Raw genomic sequence first — 14,104 nt, forward strand, 5'->3', positions numbered from 1 at the left:
ACCCTTGGGTTGATCAAATCATCAACTGGTACAATTGGCTAGGTACCATGTTGTGAACTTGCCATGACACTGATTGACACAAGGTTTATCCTCTTCCCCTAAGATCTGCATGCACCATGCAAAAATTAAATTATGCATACAAATTCAAGTTTTAAAATACAGTTAATTTATAATAGAAGAGAAACTTCCCTGTATCCACAAATCTTAATGAATGAAAGAAATTTTTCTTACTACCTAAAGTTGTATAGTTAATGAGAATGTGAAATAAAATGGTTGGCAAATGTAAAACAAAAGCTTCAATGAGATTATTGGTACCAGCAGGTACATGGCTTGGTACATGACATGGATTCTGACTTAATTAAACTCGTGATAATTTGAAATCCAACAATAATCTCATTTTTTTTATTTATATAAAAAGGCTAGATAGGCCCCTTTTCATTGCTGAAATGTCAAGTACAAACTAAAACACTACAATTTTACCCCCAAAACCTTGACCTTGCTAAAACCAGCACACCTTGTTCATTCTAAAACATTTTAAAGAAAACAACAATATTTTAATAGCAGCACAAGGCATTCAGTGAATATGAAAAATGCAACAATTCTATAACAAAGAGTTTGATTTTGAGCCAAGTTATTCTCGAGCCTCCATCAGCATTGGTATTTCACCGCCATAACGTTCATACATCAAGATCTCTTGAGGAGGCAAGATATTACCTTCTCCAGTCATGATCGAAGCAAAATCAGTGCTGGCAGCTCTTCCGCTCGAGTGTCCTGCACATCGTCTTCTTTCTTTCTCTCCCGCTCGACTTTCTCCCACGAAAATAATATTTGAGGTAAAACGATTAACGAGAGAGAGAAGGCAACGCCGCAATTGATGAAAATTTAGGAGGGAAATGAAACAGCGGGGTCTAATTGATGAAAATTAGGAGGGAAATTGGCAAATTTTAGGAGGGAATTAAATTGAGTGATTTGTGCGGGAGAAGGTTTGGATTTCCAAAAACTTTTAGAGAGGATACGCAGAGAGACAAAGGAGAAGATGCGAACTTTCCAGAGACATCTCTATACAGTAGCTGACAAGTGGGACCCAATTGTCATAGAGACATCTCTATACTATATAAGATGGATGATAATTAAATGGAGGTGTCCATTGATAATCATGACAACACATTTTTTATCAGACAGCTCAGATTTATATATGTGAAAATTAATTAATGTATGCACTGTAAATCATATGAAAAAAAATAATTTTTTTACGGTTTCAATAGCTAAATCATACTTACAATGATCAAATTTATAGAATTTCATCATTATTTGTCCCTTCAACATGTGCCAATATTTATGGACCGTTCATTTTCACGTGAGCAATCAACGGTCGATCTGTAATGAAATGATTTCAAATTTATTTTGAAATGATCAAGATAAAACATTTAATGTAACCAATATAAATTTTTTGAAGTTCCAACAATTATAAGCTTTGATCCAATGTGTAGTATCTATAGCCCTACGATGTCGCTATATTCCGTCACTTGGATGGATATGTAAATGAACATCAAATTAGATCAAACTCACCAACAATGAAATTAGTGGAACAATCTTTGATTTGAACGATTCCGATCGACCAACGGACGACGTTTTTCGTTGTTCCTTCATTAATTCACCTAACAAGAGTTGATATTATATGGTTATGTATGTTTGACATAAGTCATTGATGCAACATGTATGTACAACTATACAATTTAATTTGAGAAAATTATTTAACAATGCAATAAAAATGTTCTAGCATTATATTTTGGTATAAATGTTATCAATATCATTTTAAATTATTTTCATTTAAAGAAATAATGTTGGATTAGTTTAACTAATTGTTTAATCTGTGTATATCAATTCGAAATATTTTATTAAATTTAATCTCAGATTTATTCCTTATTTATCATATTAATTGTTTAAATATATAATAAAAAAACTAACATAATTATTACTCGTAAATAGGGCTGCAAACGAACCGAACCAAATCGAATATGCCCTAGTTCGAATTCGAATTCGAAATAATTTCGAATCAAACCCAGTTCGAAATTGAAATAGATTTCGAACCTGAAAGACCAATTCGAATTTGGTTCGATATAATTCGAACTAGTTCGATTTGATTCGAAATTAGTTCGAAATTGAGAGCAATTTGGTTAAATGAACACAACAATTCGAAATTGAACATAAATGGTTCAAAATTGAGGCATATTCGAAATTCAGTTCGAAATGGAAGCAGATTCGAAATTCAATTAAATTGAGGCAGATTCGAAATTCAGTGTAGATTCGAAATTCAGTGCAGATTCGAAATTGATTTAAACTATGCTGCATATTTTTATACATATGCTTTTCTTGAGGCAATTCAAAATTACTTTTCTAGATCTATCCAACAATTCGATTAAATGCTTACACAGATGTTTTTCGAAACAAACCAAGTACAATCTAAATATCAATAGAACAATCACTACAGTTTTATAATTATTACAAACTCAAATATTATCCTAAATAAAAATAATGTCTCTAAATCAACTAAACAATCCATAACTATCACATTGCTTGCTGTCACATTGCCACCTGAAAATTAAACAACCAACAGAATGATCATTTTCTTCATTAGTATTTTGTGCAAATGATAGTCTAAATCAAAAATATTACCCAAATTAGCATTAAATAAACATTCCTGGAAATTCAAACAAGCAAGGCCTATGATAAATTATAATGATAAAGTTACTAACTCTAAACAAAATAAAATAAAAGCACATAGGACCCTAATTCCTAGAACAGATCTATAGCCCCAGCAGTAACAAGTAATGCAAAACTGACAAAACCTATCCCAAAATGTCAAAAACCAATGTATCTTTCAAAAACCCTAACCCTAAAATATACATAGTATAGATGCCTCATGCTGCCCTAATACTCGATTTCAGCTGACAAGTAAAAGAGAAAAAATGGGGACAAAAGTAAGAGGCCACCACTATGATGTAGATGCAGTTTCAGTTTCAGATTTCTGATCAGTTTCAGATTTTTTTTTTTCTGATCAGTTTCAGATTCAGATTTCTGATCAACAAAAGAAGGTTAAAGACCATATCTTAGGTTAAAGAGCTTACTCTCTAATCAGTTTTTTCCATCGGTATTTGCACTTCAAGGTTCTCCTCTTCTTTGGCTGCTTGCTGAAAATATTAAAAAAAATATATATATAAGTGCAAAAGCTATTGCAATATTCAAATAAATGACCAATAGATATTATAAGCATTGTATCTTACTTGTAAGGTGTGCAATGTGATAGTTGAGCTTGCCCTTATCCAATCACCTTACTATATTGGGTGAATCTCTTAACTTAAAAAAAAGGAACTACTATATTAAAATCAGATTTGGTCAGATCTGTCACCAACAATTAATTAAGACAGATTTGGTATTGGTATATTACTTGTTTCTCAAGCTCTTTTGCTCGTGCCTCCGCTTCTTCGGATCTCTCTTCAGCAATTCATGCTACACACAGCTGCATTTAGAAAAGGAACTACTATATTAAAATCAAAATATTTCAGCAGGTTGGTAAAAAAAAGTTGAAGTTATTTATTTATGTATTTGCAACAAATAAAGTTCTTTTTAAGCACATACATGAACTAAGAAAGCAATTGTTTCCTTGTGATCAACAATCTCCTTCCACTGCCTCGCAATGCTCATCTAGAGAATAGACCAAAAGAAAATAAGAAAAAAGCATCATTAAAACAAGGTAATTAAAACTCAAAATGCTTTCACAACTCTTGGACTTTGGCCTACATACAAAATAAATGGTTTTTAGTAATGGACTTGGTGGTCCTCTATGAGACTATGATCATTACTTTTCAGAAAAAATAGAAAAATTATGTCTGGTACCGGTACCAGTATGTACTGCTCTGGTACCAAACCAAATTGGTACATGTTGGTATCAGGTCATAATGTTAAGAGGTGTCACTATGTAACAGAAATTTTGTCTGGTACCAGTACCAGTATGTACTTGAAATTTTGGCCCCAAAGACAATATTTTGTACTGAAAAATAGACAAATAGAAAAATACCTGAGCAGCTTCATTGCTGGCATTCTTGGTCGAAAATCTTGATTTTTCTATTGAACCAAAGTTCGACCCGAGTCAAATCAGACAAACAATTCTGGCCAGAATGTGGTGCAGGAAGATAGCCACGTCACTGATCTCGGTGACCTAACCGAGCCTCTTGCAAGGTTAATGCAAATTAAATGGAATAATAACTAAGACATATATATATTTATTTTTTTAATTATTTGCACTAATAAATGAAAATCACTTTTTTCTATTTCAGCTTACCACCAGCTACACCCCCACAAGAGAGCCAGGTGTAATGTCAGGAATCGATTCCAAACTTTGTGCAGAACCCAGTATAATCACCTTCACTGAACTGTCATGAGAGTGGCTATGACTCAGCTCCTACGCCTAATACACCACATGAAAATATGTCTTCTCCTGAGAAAAATTCAAATTCAAAAGAATATGAGTTGTAGTGTTGTACAATACATGAAACAAAGAAGATGAACTGTACAAAAAAAACATGAAACAAAGAAGATGAACTGTACAAAAAATTAGAGAGAAGTGAGCAATATTACACAGCGGAGGAGAGATGAGAGCAACGGCGGAGGAGAACGGCTGGAGAGAGTAAAGCAACGGCAGCGGAGAACGCAAAGCACAGGCACTGGCACGGCGGAGGAGCATTGGCACGGTAGAGGAGAACGCGAAGAAGAAGCACCGGCATAGCGGAGGAGAACGCGCAGGAGCAACGGCGGAGGAAAGTCGCGTCGGCTAGGTTTAGGTTTAAGTGAGAGAGAAAGAATACTGGTGAATGGCGATGGGCGATGGCAATGACAAACCTATAACCTTCATCGTAAACTAATGGACGGTCCTTGTTACGCGGAGATTCGAACCCAAAAAAAATCGCGAATCTATCGAATCGAACCAGGGCTGGTTCGAATTCGAAATTGAAATAATTTCGAATCGAACTGGTTTGAATTAATTTCGAATCAAATTTTTTTCGAACTTTTTCGAATCGAATTCGAATCGAATCACGAATCTCGAATTTTTTGTGCACCCCTACTCGTAAACATGACTTAATTATTTAAAGAATTAAACTTGACTTATAAATAATAAGTTTTTAATTAACACATTGTTAAATAATTTTAAAACATATGAAGACTTACATGCAACCTGTCTACAATTTAATTAAATTTACAAAACAGTAAGTTTCTAATCAATGTGTTTTTATTTTATCTGACATCTCGCATCTAGTAAACTATACATATTATTCATTCATGAAAAATTCTCGACTGATATTTTTTATTTTGGAGGTTAATGCATCTTGCAGATAGAAGTAACGTGATGATCATCAAATATAGCCAGGTAAATACTTGAATGAACATGGAACATATCCGTCAGAATTAAATAAGGGCATACTGTTAGTAGGGCCGGCAAAGTCAATTACATGGTGTTTATTGGCTTAAATGAACCACGACCACAGATTAGCAGCGCAACTAGTTGGCATGTTATCTTGTGTCTGTTTTACAAATGTACTGGAAGGGTTAAAGTCAATCTGAACCGTGTATATTACAAATAGAGAGCTAAGATGAGGCGCTCATATCCAGCTAAGGGAGAGAGAGAGAAACAAGGGTCTGTAAACCCTAGCCTCAGTAAGAGCCGCACACGGCACATGACCCCCTCTGCCTTGTTTATCCAAGTACTTGAAAATTTTCATTCCCTCTCCACCAAAGAACCCTAAAAACTCTCACCCCTAATATTCGATATACACATTCCGATCCAGGCGAATCTGATGGCGCTAGCGAGATGGTCGCCACCACCTTCGGTTTCCTCCGCCATGACACCGACGCTTGCATTTAGATATTTTCCAAAGAAAGGCACAAGAGAAAGGCACAAGGGTTGGCGCAAATTCATGGTTGACCCTTTTTTGTTGGTTATGTGAAATTTGGTACATTTTTCTCCTTCATTTTCTTGGTTTTTCTCGGTTTGAATTGAAATAGCCATTAATGCAGAGGAACAAGCATTATTGTTGTTTAAATGTGGCAAATATGTAAATTAGGTGGACCTATATGTCAAATTGTCTGTAGCAATGTTCTGATGAATTATAGTCCTGATAATGGAGGTGTCAGTATATTTCCCCCTTTCAATTTCTAAAGCAATTGTTTAATAACATCCAGGTAGTATGAAGAAAAGCAATGTTACAGCTCTTGGCATCTGGTAAGTTCTAACTTTAGTTGACAAAATCATTTATTATTACATATCTGTACCACTCTTTATTGTGTTAGATATCTGTACCAACTTGTTTTGTACTTGTAAATTGGTGAGAAAATACAATTTGGAGATTTCACAACCAGCAATGGAGTCGATTAGATCTATCATTTATGAAGTAACAAAAAGGAGAAATGGTACATTATTCAAATTAAATTTATTAGAGACCAACCAATACAGGCTTTTTGCTGGTTGTATACCAGGAGTCAGTACATTATTGAGAATAAAGGCTGTATTAACTACTTTTCTAGTTCATTATTGAATTAACTTTTTGTAGCTTAGCCATAAACTTTTTTAGGTGACTTCAAAATGGTAACATAGATTTTCTTTATTTAATTCAGTGTTGACAGAAACAAGTACAAAATCCAGATACCATTGCCACCAAAGATTGATCCAAGTGTAACAATGATGACTATGGAGGAGAAACCTGATGTTACTTATAATGATATTGGTGGCTACAAGGAGCAAATTGAAAAGAAGCGTGAGGTAATCATTTTACAAATAAAGTCCTACTTTCCATCAATACTTGTATGATTATCCAAGGATTGTAATGTTAACTGGTACTGCAAAGAGTGGCCAATATATACAAAGCCTTGCTGACAAAATTGTTTCATATATATAGAATTGAGCAAGTGGCGGAGCCACATGTAGCCAGAGGGGGGCACTTGGCCCTCTGGAAAAATATTTTATTTTTGAAAGTATACTGCTAAAACTATAATGACAAAATTGGTAAACATATGCTTGATTTGAAAAGTAATTATAAAGTTATGCTTCATAGTATAAAATATTTTGTCAAATATTTCTCTAAATCTATATACAAATATACTTAATTTATAAATATTATACAAATTATGCCCTATCCTAAATTTTTTTCCCTACCCTGTCCCATGCCTTGCCTTCTGCCCCTGAACTGAGCTCTATGTTTCTTGGAAGTTAAAATTCTAATTAATGAGAAATTGAGAACAAAGCTGGAGGTTTTTAATTGCTTTGTTTATTTTGTGAAATGAGATATCATTTGTCTTTATTACATATTTTAGGTTTGGTCCAAGAGAACGGGTTACCTCTTTGGGCAGTACAAATGACTTTCTGGTCACTTCCAGGTACATTTTATTGTATTACAAATTTCATACTACACTTCTTAATTTGGATAAATGAAGGGTTTCTTGAATGATTACTTTTGTTTGTTTTGGTACAGGTATGTTTTACAAGGACCAAAGATCTTCTGGTAAGGTTTTATCTTCTGTACTGAAGCTACTGGTTATGGACTGGTGCGTTAATTTTTTTTCTGTTCTGGATTTAGCTGGTATAGTAGGATCTAAATTTTATCTAAATGAATTTCATGAGATGTGTAAAGTTTTCAAAATATTTTGCCTCAGTATTGTTCTCTTAAATACTAATTATTTAATATTTTGATTGTTTATTTAATTAGGTACTTGATTGCGAAAGCTATCTTGAATGTGCTTAAATGTTGTGTCTGATGATTGGCGCTAATGACATATTTTAGAATTATGCAACTAATTTTTTGACTGTAAATTATGGTGATGGATATATTTTGGGTATATTTAGAAGTTCAGTTTAGTACTTTTGTTGTAATGTTTTTTGGTATTTTGGTACAATGTATGATAATTGTACTATGTTGATTAATGCTTATTAAATGTTATCTCTATATTTCAATGTGTTTATGTAAATCTGGTTCAATGGAAATGTAATAGCTTATTGGGTTGGTACCGGGTTGGTATCGGGTTGGTAAAACGAGGGAGGATTATGGAATTGGAGCATGCAAAAAGTATCAATGATATTCTTGCAAATAATAAGGTGGGACCCACATTCATCACCCTTGCAAATAGTCAGGTGGGACCCACGCGGGACATTCTTGCAAATAATATGTGGGGTCCATAAATGATACCCTTGCTAATACTCTGTGGGGCCTACGCTATATATCCTTGCTTATACTCAGTGGGACCCACAAAACATAATCTTGCTAATACTCAGTTGGGCTCCAAAAATTAATGTATTAGCAAGCGTGCTATTTGCAAGCGCCCCGCTTGCAGATACCCTGGACAAGAATATTAGCAAGCGTAGCCCTTGCAACAAATCAGAATCCGAGTATTAGCAAGGGAGCTTTGACCAACGGTAGTTATTGCAAGCGCCGCGCTTGCTAATGGCTTTTTTCGGACTTGTAGCAAGGGCACGCCGTTGCTACAATCAAAATCCTACCGTTGCTAATATTGGAAATTCTAGTAGTGGGTTAATAAACCTTGAAAAATTGCCGAACTCAGATGCATCCAAAGTGAAAGTCTCGCCCCCTTCCAGATCTTTTGAGACTTTACCTTTTTGAAGGGCAGGGATGGAAGTTTTCAGCCCCTCCCATAGCTTCTCATCATAATAGTTATTCCCGATTGAGAATAAGTATTCGTCATTTGATCTCCTTTGCGCCTCCTGGTCAGAGATCAGTTCTGCCACATATTCACACACAAAACTCCCAGAAGGGATATATTGCAATGCCCTGACACCCCATCCCATTTTTTTAGTTTTAAAAGCTTGGAGCCGATATTTCATGCCATGCTGGCTGACCCTATTGACGCAAGTCAGGGGACACTTACAAGCAGCAGGCCCGCACTCAAAAACGAGTGGCTTGGCCTCAACAATATGACCCTTATCGTTAAAAGGTAACTCTCCCCCATATTTCACCACACAAGCACATTTCATTGAGTCAGAGCAGCCGTCTGTGCACCCGCACCCATCAGGAGGAGTCGGATCCTGCAGGACCCGGGTCCGCAAGCCCGTTATGTATTTGAAAAATGGCGGCTTTTCACTATCTATGAAATTTACCACTGAAACCGGCACCTTCTCCTTCCCAAAGGATAGATCCTCCATGTACATACCAGGAAACAAGAATGACTCTGATTTTCTTGATTCCAAAATTTCTCCGATATTCAAGTCTTCTTGCCCGGTCACACGCCGTAGCCTGAAAACATAGAAATAGTGGGTCCCATCATCAGACCTCTTTCTCCAGTACTTCTCAATAGTGTACAAGCCACAATAGATGTATGTATTTAACCTCTTGGCTTTAACCTTGAGTATCTCAGCAGCGGTTAGGCATCGGGTAAAGCCGTAAATAAACCGTATCAGGGTTTTCGTCTCCAAGCTTCTGACAAGTGTCACATTGGAGGCCTCCACAGAAGAACCAGAAAATTCTACAATGTCAATTTTATTTTATTTCTTCAGTTCACCCATATTACCATAGGAAACGACACTAATAGCGAGGTTCCCTTCTTCTCTTTTGATGAAGTCAACACTTGACTGGTACTGACGATGGAGACCCACCACACAAAGCTCAATACGTAAATGAAAAACATCCCCAATTCGTGTCCCTGGAACTTCACCAATAAATTTTTTCGTCTCATCATAAGAATTACTCTCCTTGTATTTTCTGAAAGCCACCCAATCACGTCTACCACAGGCAATACCTGAACCCGAAACATGTGGTGTTTTCTCTTCCACTAAAAGCTCCCGATAAATGCTCCGGAATTCATGTAAACCTAACCCTGGATTGGCAGCCAATTCAGAAGAGGCTGAAATTTGAACACTATAGTGGTGTTTCCTTTGCAGGCTCAATTTGTGCTCTTCTGAAAAATGTCGTTTGAAGCCCGGTTGAAATCTCCAAGTAACCACAGCCTTGTATAATTTGGACATAACTTGGGGTTTCGTTGAATTCCCAATCGAATATCCAGAATTCTTTGCACTATTCGAATTTTCCTCAAGTTGAACTTTTCCATCTAAACCTTGATTGACATAGTTTGGTTCTAAACCCTCTATGTTGTTGATTTTCTTATTCAGACACTCAAAATTAATCGTATTATTTGAACCATGTCCATCTTATTCAGACACTTGGGGTTTCGTTGACTTTTCCTCCCATTTCCCAATTTTTGAGCACAGTTTCGGTTTGGCCACCGCTCATATCCCTCTTGAAACCTCCAAGGTGCCAAAACCTTTCGCTTTTTACAAAACACTTCTTTTTCTGAACTTTTCTTGGAAATTTTCAAAGTTTCGACCATGGTGATTGATTGAAACTCCTCCAACTTTCTGATAGTGACAATTGACCTTCACTCCTGACTGAATTATCTGTTAATTTCAATTATTATTGTTAGTATTTTGATCAAAGAATATATTTACATTTTATGAATTTTGTAATTTTTTGTTAATTAACGGATAGAACTTACAAATTACTCTGTTAATCTTCGTGCGGAAGCGGATCTTGCAAGCGTAGCAGTATCACTGGTTCTGCAAGGAATCACAAGCCAAAGCCGGAAGCTCTGTGTTTTCCACGACCTAAGACCTTCAAGTATTAACAGAGTGCTCCTTGGTGCTCTCTATCTTTTCTCTCTATTTTGGGAGTCACTATTCATACGTTTTTGTACTGATTAATTGAGAGAGAGATATATTGATGGTTTATATAAAACCAATGCACCTCTTCATAAAGGATTGGCATCAATTCATAACGGGTCGGATATTGGATTTGAGTTTCCCATAACGGACGTACCATTTAATAAATCCAACATTTTTTTATTTACAGATAAGTACATCTTAGTAGTTATTAGTCCATATAAGAATATTCATTTCATAATTAAAATCTAAGACCATACCATACAACTATATATATGACTATATGAGGTGTTTGGCAAGTAAAGTAGTAATGATTTAGGTGCTTCAAGACACTTTAATGCGCCAACGGAGGTGCTTTAAGGTGGAGCAGAGTTAAAGAACCTCCATAGGTGGAGTAAAATTAAATCACCAAATTTCCATGTTCTAACCAAAATCATAAGAACACACCCAAAAATAGCTATGGCCATCCTCACACCATGCCTTTAATAAAAAATTATCATTTCTAAAAAGAAGAGGGTTCAAATGCCTCTATTTTTTAAATTTCTAATAACAAAAGTTCTATAATTTATATGCCCAAATAAAACTATTTGATGTAATATATATTATTTTCTCTAATATTCACATAAAAAATTATCACTTTTCAATTTTGGTTTTATATATATACATATATAGAATTGCGTTATGTTGAGTTGCGAAATAAGAGCCTTGTTTTGCTTCGCACTCATATTTTTTACTTTTGAAGTTCAAAAAGTTGATCTGAACCGTTCAACATGATTTACATATTGAGATGTGCTAGGAGACCAAATTTTACATTTTTTGAAAAATTTGTTACTATTTGTTTAGAATTTTCTACCCCATCTAAAAAAATTGTTAAAAATCCAAAAAAAATGTAAATTTTGGTCTTTAAGCACATTTTGATGTGGATATTACGTTGAGCAATTCGGATCAATTGTTTGAATTTTGAAAATGGAGATATGATCGGGAAGTAAAACAAGATTTTTATTTCGCAACTCACCATAGCACCCCCCTCTCTCTCTCCTAATATTAAAACGTTTGTTCCTAGGTCGTGGAATAAACGCTTCGGTTTTTATATTTTCAAAGTTCAAATAGTCAATCCAAACTGTTCAACATTCAATCTATATTAAAATGTACTTGGAGACCAAATTTTATATTTTTTAGAAGTATTTTACTATTTATTTATACAGTTTTAAAATTATTGTTTTTAATGATTAAAAAAAATCACTTTTTATTAAAATCAGTGATCTTAAAACTGAATAAATAGTAAAAAAATTCTAAAAAAATGAAAATTTTGGTCTCCAAGCACATTTTAATATAGAGATCACATCTAGCGGTTTGGATCGACCATTTGAACTTTGAAAATTGGAAAACCAATTGGTTGCACTATGGCTCCGGAACAAACGTTTTGATATTAGCCAACTTTATATATATCAATAAGTTGAAAAATCAACATCATAAATTTGTCCACATTAGTGTATTTTTGCAAGCTCTTAATACTAATCAAAACAAAATCGAAATGTCGTGATCTTTTACGTGTGCATAGAGAAAATGACATCTAATAGTTTTATTTTGACATTTAAGCTATTATGGTTTTAAAAATGGAGGCATGATTAGGCACAAAAAAATGGAGGCATTAGAACCCTCTTCTAAAAATCATCACTTCACAAAATCAATTTACAAGAATTTCAATTAACTACTCATGGTTAGGGATGTTCAAACGATCGGTTCGATTGAAACCGAACTAAAATAGTCAAACCAAACCTTTTTTGGCTTCCAAAATAAGAACCGAACCGAACTGAACAAACCGAATTAAATTTCGATTTATTCGGTTCAACCAAAATAAAGCCAACCAAAAACTTTGTAATTAGAAAATTTTGAACATTTGATGGCAATTCAAAGCACACAAACAAGAAATCCAAGAAAAAACAAAAAGAAAATTGAACAACTCCTCATTGAATCACTTAAACAAGAAATGCAACACCAAATCCGAATCAGATTAAGTACATAAGGAATTTCTCAAATTTTCACCAAGAAAAAAAAATTGCTTTTAGAAGTTCACTTTCCAGTTTCCACCCACCAGCTCCAGCTTCGCTAAAGGAAAATTATAAAATTGAACTAGCTAGTTTCAAAACACAAGAAAAAGGAAATACCTTGTGGAATCGGAGAAAGACGAACCTGGAGATCAACTTTTCAGTAGGAATCGGATAAGAGGAGGTATTCCCAGCTGAGAATGACTTTGTGGAAATGAGCGAAGAAGGGAGGACCATAGCAAGAGGAGACACTAGGTTTAGGTTCAAAGAAGGGAGAAGGGTGAAAGAAAGGGGTGTCCGTCTGTCAGATGGGTTGAAATGAATCCAACTGAGGGTTCGAGTCAGACTATTCACAATTCATTACGTTTGGATGCTCAAAGAATAGAGCTATTCTCAGAATAGCGGAGCTATTCTCAGAATAGCGGAGCTATTCTTAGAAGAGGGTCATCCAAACGTGAAACGAAGATTAAGAATAGCTCCGGATTAGCTCTATTCCGCTATTCCGTGAAAACGTTGGGTTAGCGATTTAGCACCCGCAAGAATAGCGATTTAGCACCCGCTGGCCTTTGCTATTCCTAACATACAATCCAAACAACATTTCTACAAATCCGGAATAGCCAAAGTTAGTGCTATTCTTGAATCTCTTGGGTTAGCACTATTCTCAATCACTAACCCAAAAATCGCTATTCTTGAGCTATTCCTTGCACGATCCAAACGTACCCTTAAAATTCAACCGATTTTAAAATTTTATAAACTGAACCAAATAAAATAAACCAAACTAAATGAAAAATGAACCGAACTGATCCATTTAAACCGAAAGACCGAACCATTTAAACCGAATTTTTTCGGTTCGATTTAAAACCAAATAAACCGAACCATTACCCCTACTCGTGGTTTCAACAACAATTATCATGATAAAGTTAAGGAGTAAAGCTAGAGTGTGTTATGCTCACCTAGTGTTGTAAAATGCGGTATGCGGAAGGTATGCGAAAGGGCACCGTATACCGCATATACGGATTTTTATGCGGACTAATATATGCGGATTTTAAAATAAGAATTCATATATAATTTGTATCATTGTATGCATAATAGGACTAATATATGCGGACTATTATGCATTAGCTGATTAATTAGATGTTGTATAATAGGCTATTTTGAAAATAGAACTATTTTGTATAATAGGACATGATCCTACTGGTACTATTTTGTATAATATGCTATTTACAACCAGTGTTATCAGAACCGGACCGGACCGGTCAGTTGGATCGGAAAAAATCGAAACCAGTCACCTATCCGGTTTGGTTCTGTTAAGTTATCGCTTAAGTTATTGGATCGGTTAAAA

The 14,104-nt window shown here is 35.0% G+C and overlaps 4 protein-coding genes and 1 long non-coding RNA gene across 7 annotated transcripts in view; 3 read left to right on the top strand and 2 right to left on the bottom strand.

Annotated features, from left to right (window-relative positions):
• LOC144565305 (serine carboxypeptidase-like 17) overlaps positions 1-14,104 on the top strand; it is a 54,117-nt gene that overhangs the window by 31,759 nt on the left and 8,254 nt on the right. The gene's annotated exons all lie outside the window — the stretch shown is intronic.
• LOC144565304 (serine carboxypeptidase-like 11) overlaps positions 1-14,104 on the top strand; it is a 93,492-nt gene that overhangs the window by 21,451 nt on the left and 57,937 nt on the right. The window lies entirely within an intron of this gene.
• Positions 2,372-3,707, bottom strand: LOC144565008 (uncharacterized). The gene is made up of 5 exons (XR_013514814.1): positions 3,640-3,707; positions 3,449-3,520; positions 3,285-3,357; positions 3,129-3,191; positions 2,372-2,595 (listed from the first exon to the last, which is right to left on the bottom strand). It is a non-coding gene; the product is annotated as an uncharacterized LOC144565008 (long non-coding RNA).
• LOC144565569 (26S proteasome regulatory subunit 7-like) lies at positions 5,567-7,996 on the top strand. Of its 2 annotated transcripts, XR_013514913.1 has the most exons (6): positions 5,568-6,008; positions 6,238-6,277; positions 6,670-6,814; positions 7,366-7,428; positions 7,524-7,596; positions 7,758-7,996. XR_013514913.1 is itself a non-coding variant. In XM_078315359.1 (5 exons), the coding sequence occupies exons 2-4, from the start codon at positions 6,243-6,245 to the stop codon at positions 7,408-7,410; spliced, it is 225 nt and encodes a 74-aa protein (XP_078171485.1). In that variant the 5' UTR covers positions 5,567-6,008; positions 6,238-6,242; the 3' UTR covers positions 7,411-7,428; positions 7,524-7,996. The 2 variants fall into 2 exon arrangements, 1 of the variants encoding a protein (XP_078171485.1); XM_078315359.1 differs by having other exon boundaries at positions 5,567-6,008; positions 7,524-7,996.
• LOC144565473 (histone-lysine N-methyltransferase, H3 lysine-9 specific SUVH6-like) lies at positions 8,534-10,465 on the bottom strand. The gene is made up of 2 exons (XM_078315238.1): positions 9,551-10,465; positions 8,534-9,520 (listed from the first exon to the last, which is right to left on the bottom strand). The coding sequence occupies exons 1-2, from the start codon at positions 10,022-10,024 to the stop codon at positions 8,534-8,536; spliced, it is 1,461 nt and encodes a 486-aa protein (XP_078171364.1). The 5' UTR covers positions 10,025-10,465.

The sequence above is a fragment of the Carex rostrata genome, chromosome 14, assembly GCF_964058835.1.
Source record: "Carex rostrata chromosome 14, lpCarRost1.2, whole genome shotgun sequence".
Taxonomy (NCBI): Eukaryota; Viridiplantae; Streptophyta; class Magnoliopsida; order Poales; family Cyperaceae; genus Carex; species Carex rostrata.

Bases quoted from the DNA above. Each gene is read 5' to 3' on its own strand.
- LOC144565569 (XM_078315359.1), top strand. From the start codon at position 6,243: ATGAAGAAAAGCAATGTTACAGCTCTTGGCATCTG. The intron at 6,278-6,669 runs GTAAGTTCTAAC...TATTTAATTCAG, and splicing joins GTTACAGCTCTTGGCATCTG to TGTTGACAGAAACAAGTACA. The intron at 6,815-7,365 runs GTAATCATTTTA...TACATATTTTAG, and splicing joins AAATTGAAAAGAAGCGTGAG to GTTTGGTCCAAGAGAACGGG.
- LOC144565473 (XM_078315238.1), bottom strand. From the start codon at position 10,024: ATGTCCAAATTATACAAGGCTGTGGTTACTTGGAGATTTCAACCGGGC. The intron at 9,521-9,550 runs AAATAAAATAAA...ATTGTAGAATTT, and splicing joins GTAATATGGGTGAACTGAAG to TCTGGTTCTTCTGTGGAGGC.